The sequence below is a fragment of the Pecten maximus genome, chromosome 6 (genome assembly GCF_902652985.1).
Source record: "Pecten maximus chromosome 6, xPecMax1.1, whole genome shotgun sequence".
NCBI lineage: Eukaryota > Metazoa > Mollusca > Bivalvia > Pectinida > Pectinidae > Pecten > Pecten maximus.
The window spans coordinates 27,202,932-27,221,725 of NC_047020.1; the positions used below are offsets into that span (position 1 = coordinate 27,202,932).

An 18,794-nucleotide genomic window follows, 5' to 3' on the forward strand; every position below is an offset into this window, starting at 1 on the left:
AATTGTCTGAGGGAAACCTTTCGAACTGTCTAACTTTTCAATGTTTTTTAACTTTCAGTAGCATTTAACGACTTAAGTACAAGGCTCTCCTCAATTAGATTTCATCTCATTGGACAACAGGCTGTGTTTACAGAAGAAAGGGCAGGAACTGGATTTAAATGGTGGAATACCAGACTCAATCCAAAAATAGCAAAAACAAACATAGTTGTTATCATAGATGTGTTTTTATTGATCATATATTTAATACACACTAGGATTTTCTATATTTCAGCATCTCAGTTACAAAACAATTTATTTGTTGAAACATACATTTTGAAATTTTCTATACCCTTATTGATCATTCATTACATTAGATGAACATGCTAATGCTTTGCTGAATTTTTCTTTTTCTGCTAAAAACTGATTTTGTACAATGTAATTTTCCACTTAGTGGGCAATTATGGAAGGAAATACGGTAAATGAAGCGTCAGTGATGTAGACAATACCAGTTCTACCAAACAAAGGCTGGTGTCATTCTAACTTTTACAAATAATTTCATTATTGTGGTAGCGTGAGGTCCCTATCAGATCCCATACTCACGAAGCTACAATGAGTCTCGCCTGTGAACGGTGTTCCACCTTGGCACGGGATTGTTGTACGGAGGTGTTTAAACCATTTGTCAACCAATTTAAGCATTGATAACATTATACAGTAAGGTGATCAAAATTATTTGACACAGGATCAAATTTTCAAAAAAATTCAGCGAGTCAGTTATTAAATATTTAACAGGTTTGTTAATTGGTGGCCATCAATGGTAAGTGTATGATACATCTGATAGGTACGTGTTGGGTAAGTGTCAGCGGTGTACCTACCCACAGTACGACCTACACTGTTCAACCTCTGATATACAAGATCTCAGATAGGATTTGGTTTTTACTGATCGACGCTACAAAGTGGCAGGGTGGAATTTAGAATCAAAGGCTGTATGTAGTTTACAATAAACAAAAGGACCAATATTTAATTCTTATTTTTTAACTTCTTATGATATTTGCACTTCTTAAGACATCTGCTTCAAATGTCGAGTAATCTAACATCATTTTTCTGGTCATAGAATAACAAAATCTCTTAACATAGAAAACATTGTATTCTATCTAAGGATTGAATTTCCTTTAATACCCTATTGACTAAAATAGTTAAAATACTTATCATCTATAAATAATTAAGGAATTTCACAGAAGCAACCTCTAGAACATTTGACAGGAAATGACTGATTTTAGAATATTCAATAAGAACATTGTTAAAATGTAGAAATTCTATGCTACTGTAAACAGCTACTCGGAATATCAGCAGCTCACAGAAATGGTATCCCATATAATGCAATATATTGATGAATATTACCGAATGATCTAGGTTTTTTTGTGTGTGTATATAATTAGTGAGAAATAAGAGTCATATGTACCGGAAGCCGAACTAGAGGTACAACTGCTCAAAGGCTGTAGGCAGTTGACCAATCATGTCTGATGCGGTCATGAACCGGCCAAATTGGGCGAAGGCTTGCTTGTTGCTTTGTCTGGTCAGGAGACAGGCGGCGTAGGCAGCTGTTATAGTGGGGCCAAACGCCAAAAACAGCTCACTGAAAATACAAAAAAAGGACACATAATTAGTACATGGGATACATTCATGTATATTCCAGAGTCAAATACTGGAGAGTCTGGGTGCCTTTGTTGAGAGACATTGTTAAATATTTGGTTATCACGTCTCTGTACCTCTTTCTCCTTCTCTAAGTTTCTCTTTGGTTTTGCCGACCTTTAAAAAAGAAGATTATTTAACAGGACCTACATGGACAAATCCATCACTGAATCCCAACTCCCTCTAACCTAATCACATCCGATATACTGCCAATTTGCTTTAACAGACTTACAATTGATGCAGAATTAGTCTTTCTAAATGCATCACCAACAGAAGTAACCTTCTAATTGTGTTACAAGGAAGGCAGTAATGTAGTGGGTTTTTTGTTGTTACCAAAAAAAGTACAATGGATATGTTTTAATTTTTTTGGTTAGGAGGTAAGAAATTAAGTGTACTTTTACGTTCAAAATACATGTAATGGTGGAGGGAACACCATAAATAGATTAGCCTGCTTACAACAAATGGTGATGAGTTTCCAGTCGTAACGAAGATACCAAATTGGCATTGTCTATATCACAACTATAATATTGATTACTCCACATACAATCCCAAACAACAGGCCCAAAGTAAAAGTATGATCAACATAACTCTCCCAAGCAACAGGCCCAAAGGGCATGTATCACTAAAATTACACTCCCAAACAACAGGCCCATGGGACATGTATCTTAAACATTACACTCCCAAACAATAGGCCTAAGGGACATGTATCATCATGAGTAAGGCCTGGCTGTTATAAGGAGAACAATAGTTAAGGAGGCCTGATTGTTTATAGGAAAACTACGGTAAGTGAAACTTGGTTATTATTAGGATAATTATAGACTGGCCCCCTGTCTCCAGATTATCAAAAACATCAATAAAACTGAGCTGTATGATTTTGGTCTCTAGGACATGTCTGATTCTAGAGACCCTAAGTTTCAAACCAAGATGAGATAATCTAGTATAAGAATTTAGCAGAGAAACCTTTAACAAAAAACTTAGAGGCTGGTGGCTAGCTTAGGAGAACTACAGTAAGTTTGATTAGGGTATTATCACTAAGTGAGTCCGACCTGAGTGTAACATTAGAAACACTATGGTATTGGATAGTGAGTCCGACCTGAGTGTAACATTAGAAACACTACGGTATTGGATAGTGAGTCCGACCTGAGTGTAACGTTAGAAACACTATGGTATTGGATAGCGAGTCCCACCTGAGTGTAACGTTAGAAACACTATGGTATTGGATCGTGAGTCCCACCTGAGTGTAACATTAGAAACACTATGGTATTGGATCGTGAGTCCCACTTGAGTGTAACATTAGAAACACTACGGTATTGGATAGTGAGTCCCACCTGAGTGTAACATTAGAAACACTATGGTATTGGATAGTGAGTCCCACCTGAGTGTAACATTAGAAACACTATGGTATTGGATAGTGAGTCCGACCTGAGTGTAACATTAGAAACACTATGGTATTGGATAGTGAGTCCGACCTCAGTGTAACATTAGAAACACTATGGTATTGGATAGTGAGTCCACCTGGGTGTAACATTAGAAACACTACGGTATTGGATAGTGAGTCCGACCTGAGTGTAACATTAGAAACACTATGGTATTGGATAGTGAGTCCCACCTCAGTGTAACATTAGAAACACTATGGTATTGGATAGTGAGTCCGACCTGAGTGTAACATTAGAAACACTACGGTATTGGATAGTGAGTCCGACCTGAGTGTAACATTAGAAACACTACGGTATTGGATAGTGAGTCCCACCTGAGTGTAACGTTAGAAACACTATGGTATTGGATAGTGAGTCCCACCTGAGTGTAACATTAGAAACACTATGGTATTGGATAGTGAGTCCCACCTGAGTGTAACATTAGAAACACTATGGTATTGGATAGTGAGTCCGACCTGAGTGTAACATTAGAAACACTATGGTATTGGATAGTGAGTCCCACCTGGGTGTAACATTAGAAACACTATGGTATTGGATAGTGAGTCCCACCTGGGTGTAACATTAGAGACACTATGGTATTGGATAGTGAGTCCGACCTGAGTGTAACGTTAGAAACACTATGGTATTGGATAGTGAGTCCCACCTGAGTGTAACATTAGAAACACTATGGTATTGGATAGTGAGTCCCACCTGAGTGTAACGTTAGAAACACTATGGTATTGGATAGTGAGTCCGACCTGAGTGTAACGTTAGAAACACTATGGTATTGGATAGTGAGTCCCACCTGAGTGTAACATTAGAAACACTATGGTATTGGATAGTGAGTCCGACCTGAGTGTAACATTAGAAACACTATGGTATTGGATAGTGAGTCCCACCTGAGTGTAACATTAGAAACACTACGGTATTGGATAGTGAGTCCCACCTGAGTGTAACATTAGAGACACTACGGTATTGGATAGTGAGTCCGACCTGAGTGTAACATTAGAAACACTATGGTATTGGATAGTGAGTCCCACCTGAGTGTAACATTAGAAACACTACGGTATTGGATAGTGAGTCCCACCTGAGTGTAACATTAGAGACACTACGGTATTGGATAGTGAGTCCGACCTGAGTGTAACATTAGAAACACTATGGTATTGGATAGTGAGTCCCACCTGGGTGTAACATTAGAAACACTATGGTATTGGATAGTGAGTCCGACCTGAGTGTAACGTTAGAGACACTACGGTATTGGATAGTGAGTCCGACCTGGGTGTAACGTTAGAGACACTACGGTATTGGATAGTGAGTCAGACCTGGGTGTAACGTTAGAGACACTATGGTATTGGATAGTGAGTCCGACCTGAGTGTAACATTAGAGACACTACGGTATTGGATAGTGAGTCCAACCTGAGTGTAACATTAGAGACACTATGGTATTGGATAGTGAGTCCGACCTGAGTGTAACATTAGAGACACTATGGTATTGGATAGTCACTGCTTGTCACAACAGCCGTAACAGCTACACATTAACAGACTTCCACAAAAGTATTCAGGCTATTTAGCAAAACTTTTAAGTCATTATAAAAATGGGGATGAAATGAGAGTCAAACGTGACATGCATTTAACAATACGATATCTGATTGGTCTGTAAGAAGGCAAGTGAAACTCAGGTCACAAAAGGTCAGAATTAAGGGGAAAATATAGCACAAATGTGATTTATATGATTTCTATAAGGTTCCCTCCAGGGGTGGAATGACGAGGAAATCAGAGCTAGCACTTACCGGAAAAGGTATCGGCCATTTTCATTATCATTTATGGGGTAACAAATGGTCAGTGATTAATGAAATTACTCCCTTGGAAAATGACAGGCTTTAATAAGGTGACTGTTTCTGACCACTGGTCAGTATGACAATGTCCACTTTTCTATTGGTCGAAATGTCATTAGCATGTTTGATGATAAATGGCATGCTGTGATATCTGGAATTTTACACTAAGCTGCAGTTTAAAGAGCAGTGGCGATGGTACTGCCTCTGGACAGTGGACATACTGTATTTGACCTAATAAGCACAACCCATCTTTTTTATAGAATTGCTATAATTGGAACATAAAAAACGTTCCTCACTGATCTTCAGTCTTTTAACCAAAGATTTTGAGTTGTTTTAGCCTTCCTAAAGGTGTCTTTATGAAAAACGAACCCTTACAATGTCAGTAGAACCAAAGATTGTGAATTGTTTTAGCCTTCCTAAAGGTGTCTTTATCGAAAAACAACCCTTACAATGTCACTATAGAACCAAACGTTCCCCGACGTTACAAAAAAAGGGACTTTTTCATCCCAGGTTTCACATGGAAATAGTTCTCTGTATATGCTTTAATTAAGTACACCACTTTGTGTTTTTGTGAGCGCACAGTGTACTTACTAGGTCAAATAGGGTAAGATTTCCTATAAATGGTGGGGGGGGGGGTGTCACACACACACACATTTGTGCATCTTTACGACAAAACTTGGTAGCAACATAAACAAAACTGAGCCCAATCACCAAGAAATGGCATTGTGATTGTTTAATGTATCTGAAAGTGTTATGTCAATAATTAAAACAGAAAACATACTCCGGGAACAGCTATAAACTAGATGTCTTGAATGACAATTATGTGTGTTTCATTTTCTCCCCTATCAGAAAATGAGAGATGATAGCTGGCTGCATTCTTCGTGGATAAATTTCAAGAATTCAACAAACTTGGGATATATATATTATTTATGGATTTTTCCAACTCACAAAATGATTCTAATTATAACTTTCACATGACATAATTGTTGGCGGTCTGACCTGTAGCCTCCGTTTTCCCCTTAGTATATCAAATAAAGCATTTCGACAAAAAAATGAGCAAGACGTTCATCGATGTATTGAGAATCCCTTATTGCCGATAACCTTTTAAATCATTGGATCGCTGAATCCCTTGTGGGTCCACTATCGAACAGAATGACAATTTCTATATTAAATCTGCTATCCATATATACAACATCTACACCTGATACAGAGTTTGTGTAAACTACTATGATCTTCATTCAGACTATTGTTTGGTAATTATTTTTAAAGTATGGAATACAATTAAATATATCATTATATAGTACCTTGCAATTAAACCTCCCTTCTTGAACCTCTTGACAATCACCACGGCCATGGGCCCTACGAGACTGTGGGGTAGTCATCGATACAGTAGCTGTTTTAGCCCCAGAGAACACACCATTAATGTTCTGTAATTGTTTGTTTTAAAACTGTTAATATGCAATGAACCAACATGGAGCGAAAAATGGAATTTCTTTTCATTGTTTTATCTTTGTGTAATAGTAAATGGTCCTTAACTTAATAGGGCAAAACCACAAGTAATTCGTAGAATGCACGCGAAAAAAAAAAGAAGTCTTTCAGGTTTTCCGATTTTATGATTTAGTGATAAAAGGCTGTGTAAATAACCTTGAGTAAATTAGGAAAAAAAGTCTTTTATTGCTGTCTGTTCAAGCAAGACACTTAATGATATTTCGTTACTTCATTAAAACTGCATCGCATCCAAACCTCTGGAATATCAATATCAATGCATCATCAGATAGAAAGGTATTCCACATGTACATCATTGTACAGTAAAATGCCTATTTGGATGACTATCAAATATTCCTACCATCTGACTATTTGATAGCCATTGTCGATAGTGATCATCTGACGAATCAGCTTCCATCAAGACTGACCAATGACATTCTTAAATTATGGCTCTTCCTTATTCTGTGACCAGTCCCTGTGGTCAGTGTATGTCCAGTCCATACTGACTAACAAGCCCTGGCATTGTGTATTGGCCTGGAGCTTCCCCATCGAATTAGGTCTCTTTACCCCCATAATTCCTAACATTGTCAATTTATTTTTTCCAATGGATGCTTAACTAGAGGAACCAATTATTTTCCCCTCAAATTCTCAGCCATCTTGTGTGGATTTGGGGGTTTTCTAATAAAGCATTCAGCAGGAACAATGTAATTACTGGACTCAGTTACCGACCAGCTCAGAGGAGATTGTGGCACCCGGACCGACCTCCAAGAACCCTCCGGTAGGTGGACAGTGCTGGTCTGTGTTAATTAGATTCTAATTGGGGGTCCTAATTGGGAGGTGTGAATAGTAATACACAATAATGTCATAAAAGCTTCGACACAATAATCATATCACTATCCGGTCAGAATTACCTCGCAATCATTAACCAAACCAAAAAGACCAGCTCATTTTTAATTTTATTTGTGTGATACAAACTTGATAACAGCTGACAGGTTTCCCTCGACATTAATTATATTATAAATGTCACTTCAGTTCCCCAGGTCCCCCAGGTCAATTTGAGGTCAGTTTTATACTAATATAGTAAAGAGAAAATACTCCACTATAATCCAATGTACCTTAATTCATTTCTATGGCTGTGGATTGGATTGACAGTTTATGTAGAGAAATATCAAATGCTGATATAATTTTAGTATGTTGATTTTAATGAATTCATGATTTAACACCAAAGAAAAGGATTTCCAAAATAAAACATTGTTACAAATTTATCCCAAATCAAATATTGTTGTTTATGAATGAACATTCCAATTGCAACTTGAAGAACCTTTTTTCCATGACAACTTGAAAACCTTGTTCCTGTTGCAATTTGACGAACCTCCTTCCCATTACAATTTGACAAACCTCCTTCCCATTACAATCTGACGAACCTCCTTCCAGTTACAATTTGGAGAACCATGTTCCCATGACATTACTTGACGAACTTTGTTTCAGTTTCAATTTGACAAATCAGGTTCCGATGACAACTTGATGAACCACATTCCTGTTACATAACTTGAATTGGTAAAAACCAAGTTCATGAAGGACCAAGATAAATCTTGAAGTGAAACCAGCTAATTACACAGACCTTGACATTAGAAGATTAAAAGAAAAAAAGAAATGTCACGATACAAGATAAACAATTGGAATTGGAGGATTTTTTTTTATGATTTTTAGGTGAATTTATATGGTATAGCTGAAAAGATAAGACGGTGGTACAAGACCTCAGACGAAGCCAGATAAGTTTGAGAGACAGGACTGTGTGTTTTACAGATTCCTCTCAAGGTCTCCCAAATATTGTTTCTACAGATGTCAAGTCCTTTTTCGGTGTGATATTTTCAGTAATTAAGTATGAATATTTACGGAAAAAAATTGTTTTCCTTCTTTCCAGTCCCAGATTAAGTGTACCTGATCAATAGCATGGTTCTTTACAGATCTTTCACCAAATCAGAGAGACACTGAGAGTTTACAATGACTTGTACAGAGCTATAGAGGTAGATAACATCTGAAAGTGTCGCGGGATGAAAATACAGAAAGGTGAAAAGATGAGATTGTTTCGTCACCTGGAGCTCATTGAGGAATTAGCCGAGTATATAGGTATATCTAAGAGATCAGGTAAGATAGTATCTGGTTGGTATGTGACGGGCTTTCATCACTGAGAGTGTGTGGAGGTCCTCCGAGAAACCCCTATAGTTAATCACCTTGTCACAACTCCTGCCAATAAAACAGCATACACTACCTAGGGGCGCCGCACATCGGCCTAAAAACAAAAAGTAGGCAAGATCATGATCAATGATTACGACAATATCTCTCTCTCCACACATAAAAACCCAACCATGGAGATGAATAGAGAACAAATCGGGACAAATCACCTGTATGAACAGGCAGCCGATACAGTGGCTAGATAATAAAGAACGATTCTATTTTCACCAGAATATACTCTTATCGTTTTGGAGAAGACAACACGATTTGTAACAATAGGAATGTTGATTTATGACCGTGGCTGAGGAGGCAGCTACATGAAACAAGATGTGGACAGATTATTGGTGGTGCTTTGTATTAAAGCTAAGGATGATAAATGATGGCGATGGGTCTGGTTACCTGTGGACGTCAATTTCTACCCAGGTACGATTACCTGTGACAACGCTGTGGCCACCGATTCCTGTTTATAGAGTATTGTATTTTCACTAATACTGTTTTGTTTTCTCTGGTGTTTGTGTTTCTATAGACATCGTCAGGGCAATACTTTGTCCAGTATGGAGACCTGTGCAGACCTCCTGGTCGGCCTCTAGCTTGTCTTGGGCCAGGGACTGACAACTGGAACACCCCACAGGTTTTCAGTGTGACTGACAGACACATACTGCCACAGTGCAAGATGCTTTTATTGTAGCAAGTGACAGAATTTCCATGAAATATGAGAACTTTGGGAAGATATTTTTCAATTCTAACTGAGAAAATAGAGACATGTTGAGGTCAATTCTGATAGAAACAGGAACTAGACTGTCAGGATCACTAATGGAAACAAAATACATCATCTCTCGGTCATTTTTCATCAGCCTCATCAACAGTTTAACCAGAAACTACCAGAATTTTTTTCAATTTCTCAACAGGATCTGGCAACCATCAAACAACTATTTCCATCCATGTCTAAACATGCTGCATGAGCATATTTCCAGACGTTGCCACACCACCTTGTATAGATGAAGGTGTGCCCCATTTCTGTAGACAATGAACATGGGAAATTAGCTTGACAGACCTCCACTGTCTTAATGACCAATCTGTCTCTAGCACAAGTTGGTACCTTTGCACCGTGTTTATCCTCAAATAAGTCCCTGCCCTAGTGTAAAAGTTAAGTACTATATTTATCCTCAAATAAGACCTTCCCCTAGTGTAAAAGTTAAGTACTGTATTTTTCCTCAAATGAGCCCCCTCCCCTAGTGTAAGTTAAGTACTATATTTATCCTCAAATAAGACCCCTCCCCTAGTGTAAGTTTAGTACCGTATTTTTCCTCAAATGAGCCCCCTCCCCTAGTGTAAGTTTAGTACTGTATTTTTCCTCAAATAAGCCCCCGTCCTTAGTCATTAAATTGTTTGTATTACAGTTTGGGGAGGGCTCGTTTGTAAACCCCTTTTAGCTTACTATCTTATGAAGCGGCTGAATTATTTGTAGACAGGGGCTTATCTTTCAATAAGCGCATCCTTAGCAATAAGTCCACCAATATGTATTACTGTTCAGTGAAATTACTGTTAATGAAATTTTATTGTCATGTAATAAGCTCAAGCTGACTTTGAATCAGAAATTATGTGTTAAATTGGCCCCCCCTTGGATAAACCCACTAGTATAAATCTCCTTGTAGCTACATACTGCCTTAAGTGTTGGTAAAATATCACATCTCATTGATTTCGTATCATAATCTCTGAACCTTACAGCCATTCCCTATAGGCATCAGGGAAAATATGCCTGTAATGACTATAAGATTTCTGGGACCATCTTAACCTCGTGTTGACCCGGACTGGACAATAAACTCCTGTCTGATGTACCTTAGTATCATTAGCATGCATTCATAATCAAGGTAGCAGGAATACTAGCAGGAATACTGCAATAATTCGGATCATAAAATCACCATAAACCTGCTTATGGGTGCACAAACCTTTCTGGGGACCAAGAAAGCCTGGTCGTAAGTCATAAACCGAGGCGGACAACAATAGCCATTATGTCTCGTGTCCACTGCTCAATTAGGTTGGTCAGTTTGTGAGGATTAAACCTAATCATTTCTGTAATATCTCTCATTTGTCTGTATTAAAATCAGGCTATGATCGTGTGAAATAGCATCGTAAGTATGGCGTTCATACCATCACAGTCGTCACCCAATTATATAGCATTTGTATGGCCATACTTCTAATAAAGATTTCTGATTTAAATGTCAGAAAATAGAAATCTATATTCACTAGCAATTTACGATTTTGCTTTTGTTAATGGTAATTTAACCTGCTTAATCTGACCTACTGTGTGATCCAACATATACACAATGTTTATATAACAATGTTGATAAAACTGGTATTGTATGCCTTGATGTCAGATAAGAAAGGATGTCGGAATACTCAGGGTTCTGATTTCAGAGGTTTTAATGTACTGGTATATATTCATTGTTGACATTTTAAATTTAATTTATTTTGAAACAGAAAGAAAAACAAAATCTTTCTTTCAGATCATATATAGGTACATATATATATATATATAGAGTATAAACGTTGTATCTGGTGTAGGGATCAATCTATTATAACTTCTGTATGTCTAAAAACTGCTTTATCATGAAACAAAAATGTAATAAAAAATGTGTCCAGGTAAATCACAGGTGAGGTATACAGGTAAGTAGATTGACCTGACGGCCGTAATGATGGATCATAACGAGTGACGGAGCGCCTCCGGCCATGTACAGTGGTCAGATCATGTTTTACTGATGTCCAGCCACACCAGATTACGTAGACTTACAGAGGCGCCATCTACATCATAGGTGTGGTAGGATAAAAACAATACACTCCATATGTCAACGACAAGGTAGAAATTGATTTTATGATGACAAAAACCTGATGAGGGATCATGGCAACTCGCTGGTTTTATGTCAGCCCTATTGTAAAGTCATACACAGTGATATTGATATCATAGCGAGGTCTCCACGTTAGTATTCCGCAAACAATTAAGTAGGCGGCGTCTATTTCAAAACATGTAAAAAAAAAACGACTAGGAGCAAAGGGAACATTTGTATACATGAATTGGTGATTTCCTGGTACAAAGAACACAAAGGATGTCAATTGGTCTACGTTAATATTGACAACAGGTAACTCAAGACACCTGTTTCCTCTACGTAATTACTCGATAAAACAAGCAACATGCTCTCCGGAAATGTACAAACCGATATGTTACGTGACATCAAACTGATACAAATTTATCTACACAATAATTTAGAATTCTATTTGAATGTAAAGTACATATATATATATATATATATACAATCTGGAATCCATTTAGCAGTAGATGTGGTGTCACTCAATAGCTGTAGAGACTGGATCAGAAATTAATGAAAAAAATACTTTCACTTTCTCCCATTATTATCTTAGTGGGTATCGAAGAGTGTCAGTCATTCTGGCCAAATAAATCTTGTGACCTATGGTCAGTTACACTGGACCTAACAACTGGACTTCAAAGTCTAACCAGTAAAATATCTGGTAATGACATCATTAGTGTTTCTGTCAAGCTGTTTATTTCCTCAATGTCTGCCATTTCAAGCTTTTGTGAGACTTTGATGGAACGGTTGTGAAGCTGGAATTTGTTTGAATGGCTTTGTCACCTGGGCAGGCCAGTGATGCATTTAGCAATACCTCTAACAATATTGTTTTATTAAAAAGTCAAAACGTGCCGAGACATCTTCCTCATCGATTATAAAACTATTATTTTCACAACTGACCGTTTTGCTATCACCAGAGTTTGTTATATGTAAACAAATGCACAGCTGTGTGGGACTTTGTCCCGTTGGAGTACCAGACAGCCTCTCCAATAAAGATTATCCGACCACTTTGTAATGGATACTTGTCCATTATTTCTACAGACTGTGTATAGGAATAAATGATACCACCTTTTAAAACAGATCCTGAAAATACCTAAAAAGGACATTGACTGCATGGACACACTCCTCCATCAACGTAGGTCTGGGAAATCAAACAGAAACACCAAATTTTTAACCGTGAGTTTCAGAATACTGCACCCTTCTTTTCAATCATCATACTTTTTTCAGGCACAGTTTGATAGTTGGAATATCTTAATCTATAAATGAATGATTTCAAGTTGATTGCATTTTTTTTTAAATTCAGAAATTCATCACCTCATATAATGTTGACAGTAGTGTCAGATATATGTTTTTGATAACAAATTTCATTACCAGTACTTGAGGCACACCCTCCTGTTAATCCTCAAACCAATTTCACCACCACATGACCTAACCTTCATGGTAAGGTTGTTATGGTGATGAGACAATAGTTATACCCAGACAATCACCACATGTTACCCACCAGATAGATACCCAGAAGAGAAAATACATTAATTAATCAATTCTAGTGTTGTTGGCATTTATTCAAATGTCTCCGAATAAGCTGTAAATGTTGCCAGGGGTACCCTGGCCACAGTCTGTATGTCTTTGTAGTTTTTTTTTTTTTTGTGATAATTAGAATGATAGTTTCGCAGACACCTGGGGAATAGCATCGTCTGAACAACCTATAGATGCCCTCAAAATCATTACACCATCAATGCTAATCTATCGATTTCAAGGTTCTGCAGATATTTTTGGTCCTATAAGCAAACAGATTTATATCTTGTTTGCATGTTTATAGAAACTAGTATAACACAATCCACACCTTTATCCAGCACTGTCATGGATTTAATGGCTACAAAGTCTTTAATTACATAGATTAATTGGACAGTACCGGCCCTTTATACGAACTTTATCAATACACATGTTTTATTGGTTATTTGTGCCTGCCTTGTTTACATAAAACAACCTATCAAGAGGTTATACTTGTTTTTATTGGTTATTTGTGCCTGCCTTGTTTACATAAAATAATCTGTCAAGAGGTTAAACTTGTTTTTATTGGTTATTTGTGCCTGCCTTATTTACATAAAATAATCTGTCAAGAGGTTATACTTGTTTTTATTGGTTATTTGTGCCTGCTTTGTTTACATAAAATAATCTGTCAAGAGGTTATACTTGTTTTTATTGGTTATTTGTGCCTGCCTTGTTTACATAAAATAATCTGTCAAGAGGTTATACTTGTTTTTATTGGTTATTTGTGCCTGCCTTGTTTACATAAAATAATCTGTCATGAGGTTACACTTGTTTTTATTGGTTATTTTTCCTGCTTTGTTTACAGAAAATAATCTGCCATGACGTTTCGCTTGCTTCTTGCTGCTTATTAGTGCTTCTAAGTGCTTTAACTCAAAAAGGTTACAACTTTGCACATTTGTTATTTGTACCTGCCTTGCCTATACCTCTGGCCTGTTGTAACCTTGATTATACAGACCATGTTCTATCACTGTCTCACACTTCAACATACACAAGGCTGAGTAAGTGATAAATTCATCAATGATTTAATTTTGAACACAAATACAGATAATGCTGTATAATTTCATCTTGTTTGTAACAAGCATTTTCATTGGCTAAGAAATTTCTGTTATCTGTCCATAACGTAAAAAATGGCGTCGCTGTTTATAACATCGCTTTTGATTGGTGGATGGAGTAGCATAAGGATTTGTAAGAGAAAAGAGTGCTTCAGTAAAGTGAATTTTTCCAGGGTATAGATTAAATTATAAGGATTAACTTATATATACGGTATATATTTTTGTTTTGTTATGTTATAACTCCATAACATAAAAAATATATTCAAGTTAATCCTCAAGTATCTTTGAACTGTGGCAGGTACATCTATAGTCCATCAGTTGTAATTAAACTTCTGGAGATTTTACTCATTCATTGTTACCTGAAAATATACACCTATATCTCTCCCCATGTTTCCTTCTTTTTTATTCTGTACTATTCGTGGCTATGGTGTTTAATGATAAGTATTTACATCTGATTTCATTGTCAATAGTTAATAATAACTTTCAAGTTCTTACATATGCACTGCTATAAGTAGCCATCTTTGTATTCCCTAGACATCTAATCTGTCAGTCCTATTGTCACTTTGAAGGATGGGTTTTAATTTGATGATAGCTGTCAGAGACTTCCAGCAACAAGATATTTCTATATTTCATGTGGTACACAATTAGAAATGAGACGGGGGAGGTTGGGTAGAGAGATAAATATCAATAAGCCTAGAAAATACTAGGTACAACAGTCGTCGGAGATCAATACCTTACTGATAGGAAGATAAGGTGTTTTACGCACACACAACCTTGCCTAACCTTACTCACACCTAGTTGACAGGCCATGACATAATCAAAATTCCTGCCATCTTTATCACTGTTCCTAGTCAGAGCATACACACTGAAATCAGCTGGAACATCATGCATTATACATTCAAACCTACCCACCTCTCAGGAACCATAACCTGTGTTAGCACCATTCCTAGGTACAAGTAGCACATCTTACAGTAGATTTTATAGTGGGTTAAGTCTTTCCTGGTATTGACTATAGTTGACTAGTCGTCCCAAATTAAATTTTAAAAATTTACAAGAAATTGACCAGAAGCAAGATAAATGTTTAAGGACCACTGATAAAAAGATGTTTTGCATTTCCTTGTTGAGTGAAGGTTACGAATATAGTGAATGTATAGCTAATTAAAACCTGACAAGGATTAGGGATGACTGTAGATACAGGCTTACCTATATATATACAGGAATGTGATGGAGTTTCTGGATGAATGGGGGTGGATTCATCTGGGATATAGTGTAGGAATGTGGCCGATAGAGATCAGTACTGTGGTATACACCTAGGAGGTGTGGCTCTCCGGCAGGTAACAGACAGGTGCTTCGATCCTCGTTAAAGGTGAGATGGATGAGGATCAGCACTATAATTATCCGACTAGATACATTTCACACTGTCCTATTCTACGAGACACAATTATATTTAGTACTGAATGTCTATAGATATATAGCCTCATGGAATTTCCTGACAGTGTATATCAGATACACCTCTGACCACCACAACAATATGTGTTTAAGTCCATGCATTGACACTTCATAATTATGTCCTGAAAACCACAACTTCTTATATGAAATTTGGTTACTGCTTAAATCATTTGGTGTTTATCGTTGTTTTTGATAAATTTACTAACATAGTAACTTGTTGATTAGTCTAGAAGTTTTAAATTTACATTGTGAAAATGGCAGACAACAATGACAATACCAAGGCCTCAAAGACAAACCTTAGCATGGTCTCAAAGACAAACCTTAGCATGGCCTCAAAGACAAACCTTAGCATGGTCTCAAAGACAAACCTTAGCATGGTCTCAAAGACAAACCCAAACATGGCCTCAAAGACAAACCCAAACATGGCCTCAAAGACAAACCTTAGCATGATCTCAAAGACAAACCCAAACATGGCCTCAAAGACAAACCTTAGCATGATCTCAAAGACAAACCCAAACATGGCCTCAAAGACAAACCCAAACATGGCCTCAAAGACAAACCTTAGCATGGTCTCAAATACAAACCTTAGCATGGTCTCAAAGACAAACCTTAGCATGGTCTCAAAGACAAACCCAAACATGGCCTCAAAGACAAACCTTAGCATGGTCTCAAAGACAAACCTTAGCATGGTCTCAAAGACAAACCTTAGCATGGTCTCAAAGACAAACCTTAGCATGGTCTCAAATACAAACCTTAGCATGGTCTCAAAGACAAACCCAAACATGGCCTCAAAGACCAACCCAAACATGGCCTCGAAGAAAAACCAAAGCAAGACCTCAAAGACAAAACCAAGCAAGGCCTCAAAGACAAACCTGAACATGGCCTCAAAGACAAAACCAAGCAAGGCCTCAAAGACAAACCCAAAACATGGCCTCAAAGACCAACCCAAGCAAGACCTCAAAGAAAAAATCAAGCAAGGCCTCAAAGACAAAACCAAGCATGGCCCCAAAGACAAACCCAAACCAAAAAAGTCTCACTTTTATTATTGTAAAGTAAACAGTTTAATATCTTTTGTTATGGAATGGAACTTAGCGGAGTTAGAGCTGGCACCATCAACAGCAGTACAGTTGTAGAGAAACAAAGAGAATATATACAGCCATACTTTATCATTTCCTCCAACATCCAGAAAATATGTTTTACACTTTACTATTTATTTAAATTACCCACTTGAAAACCTTCAAAGTGAAAAGTCTAATCCAGCACTTGAAACATCAGGTTCATTACACTTATCAGTTGGGCAGTGTTGGAACAAAGCCATGCCAACCAATTACAGTACAAGTATCCTTAATCAGCAAATATTTTATTTCTAAAAGACCAGGAAGAATTGTAACCTCAATGTTCTACTCTTCACCCCTCTAAATGTATATTCCTTGTTCCCTTGACAACCGTAGCCATCAGTATGATCAGGTAAGTGTAGACAATCTTGCCCTTCCTGGCATCAAGCTTTGAGAGATGAACACCATATTTCAATTTTTGTAAGACAATTTACAGATCTGCAGGTGGCGTTAAAAATAGGTCTCTATCTGCTATACTTCCTTGTTATAATAAACAAGTTTCGTAACAATTTCCCAATGCATCACATCATCAAAATTACTTATGGAAATTTTTGTGCAGATTACATACTGAAGTGAATTGAAGGGTACAATAAAATGTTTAAGCTATCAACTTCTTTTCTACTTTATGATCAAGTTTCTTGAAAATCTGGTTTCTAAAAGTAGAACTTAAATCCATCAAAACATCTCATTCAAAGAATTTTATTTTTTCTTGGAAACAATTGATGATATATTAGTATGATTTGGTAGGCAATAGTCTCAGACTGTTCTAACATCTGGCCATAGGCTTTATACCGGACACCTAGGGAGCCAGATGGCGGGGACATCAGCTATGATTGGAGATGAAAATGGGTCCCTAAGGGCCCCATAACTCCTACATAACTCAATTCACTTTTCACCTCTAAAAACAATTTACATGTGAATGTTGGTGATACCATCACAATACCACTGTTGTATTTATTACACAAGAACAGATAGCCGAGTATTAGTAGGGGACTAACTGTCACAAGGAAATGGATTTAGGGTTGTACTGTCAGATACTTGATAATATAAACCTGGGTCTCTGGGAATTCAACTCCATCTTAACATATTTGATCAGTGATAAAATTTTGATATATGAAAAAATTGGGGGAATACAACGATTAATTTTTTTTCATTTGGTAAAATTGATACTTCACATTGAGATGTGATCCACTTTGCCAATTTGAATGATCTTACATAAAAACTTGGCATTTCTGTACAGTTCAGTGTACTTTTTACAATGCCTCCGGCCTACAACAATGACAAGACAACTGCACCTGCCAACATCTTACAACGGTGTGACCTGCACTTTTCTCACAAAGGCAGGAAGTAATTACCAAAATGGCTTCCTGTTAATCCAAACTTTCGCGGTAAATATCAATATACCGCAGGCAACAATAGCATTGTATTAAGGTAACATGCTCAGCTTGTTTACAGAACATTGCTCGGCCAATCAGCAAGGATATGTTGTGTTGAAAAACTAATAAGTTTACATGTGTTTATTTTTTTTACCGAAAACCTCAAAGATTAAATCATGAAAAATTAATCACTTTATGAAAATATCACAAACATCATAAAATAATGGCCATCAAATTGGATGATTTCTAGCATGATTATCATACTAGAAGTTTTTCATATTACTGCTTTTAAACTCACAAGTACATCTTCAAATTACTCTTTCTAATAAATCATGTTGCTGTCAGTCATGGATCTAATCTGTCCGACACAGAAATGACTTTTGTGACTTATGATTAAATATTTCTATCAAACCTCAATAAGTGTAACTTCGTAATTATCTGGAGATAAATCAGAAAATATTTCTCAAATGATCAATCTAGCCGCTGAGTCAGTGAGGCACCTGTACGAGGATTATATTTGTGTAAGAAACATTTTAAAAGTGGATTTTAAAATTGCCATACCTAAATTGGAAAAAAGTAATATAGGACCATTAAATTCTGGGAGAAAAGTAGTTACATTAAAAAGGTGGCAGGACAATGGGACATCTATCTGTAACATACAGCATTCTAAATAAACCCAGTTATCTTCACACTCAATTATAGAAAATTACTGTCAACAATTTGATCTTTCTCACATTAACGTTCCGTAA

The 18,794-nt window shown here is 36.9% G+C and overlaps 1 protein-coding gene across 2 annotated transcripts in view; it reads right to left on the reverse strand.

The window, feature by feature from the left end:
- Positions 1-204: 204 nt before the first annotated feature.
- Positions 205-18,794, reverse strand: part of LOC117329417 (ATP-dependent (S)-NAD(P)H-hydrate dehydratase-like) — a 160,125-nt gene continuing 141,535 nt past the window's right edge. For both annotated transcript variants that reach the window (XM_033887362.1, XM_033887363.1), the window contains exon 10: positions 205-1,612. In XM_033887362.1, coding sequence (XP_033743253.1) covers positions 1,450-1,612 — 163 coding nt within the window. In that variant the 3' untranslated portion in view covers positions 205-1,449. The remainder of the gene's footprint in view (positions 1,613-18,794) is intronic.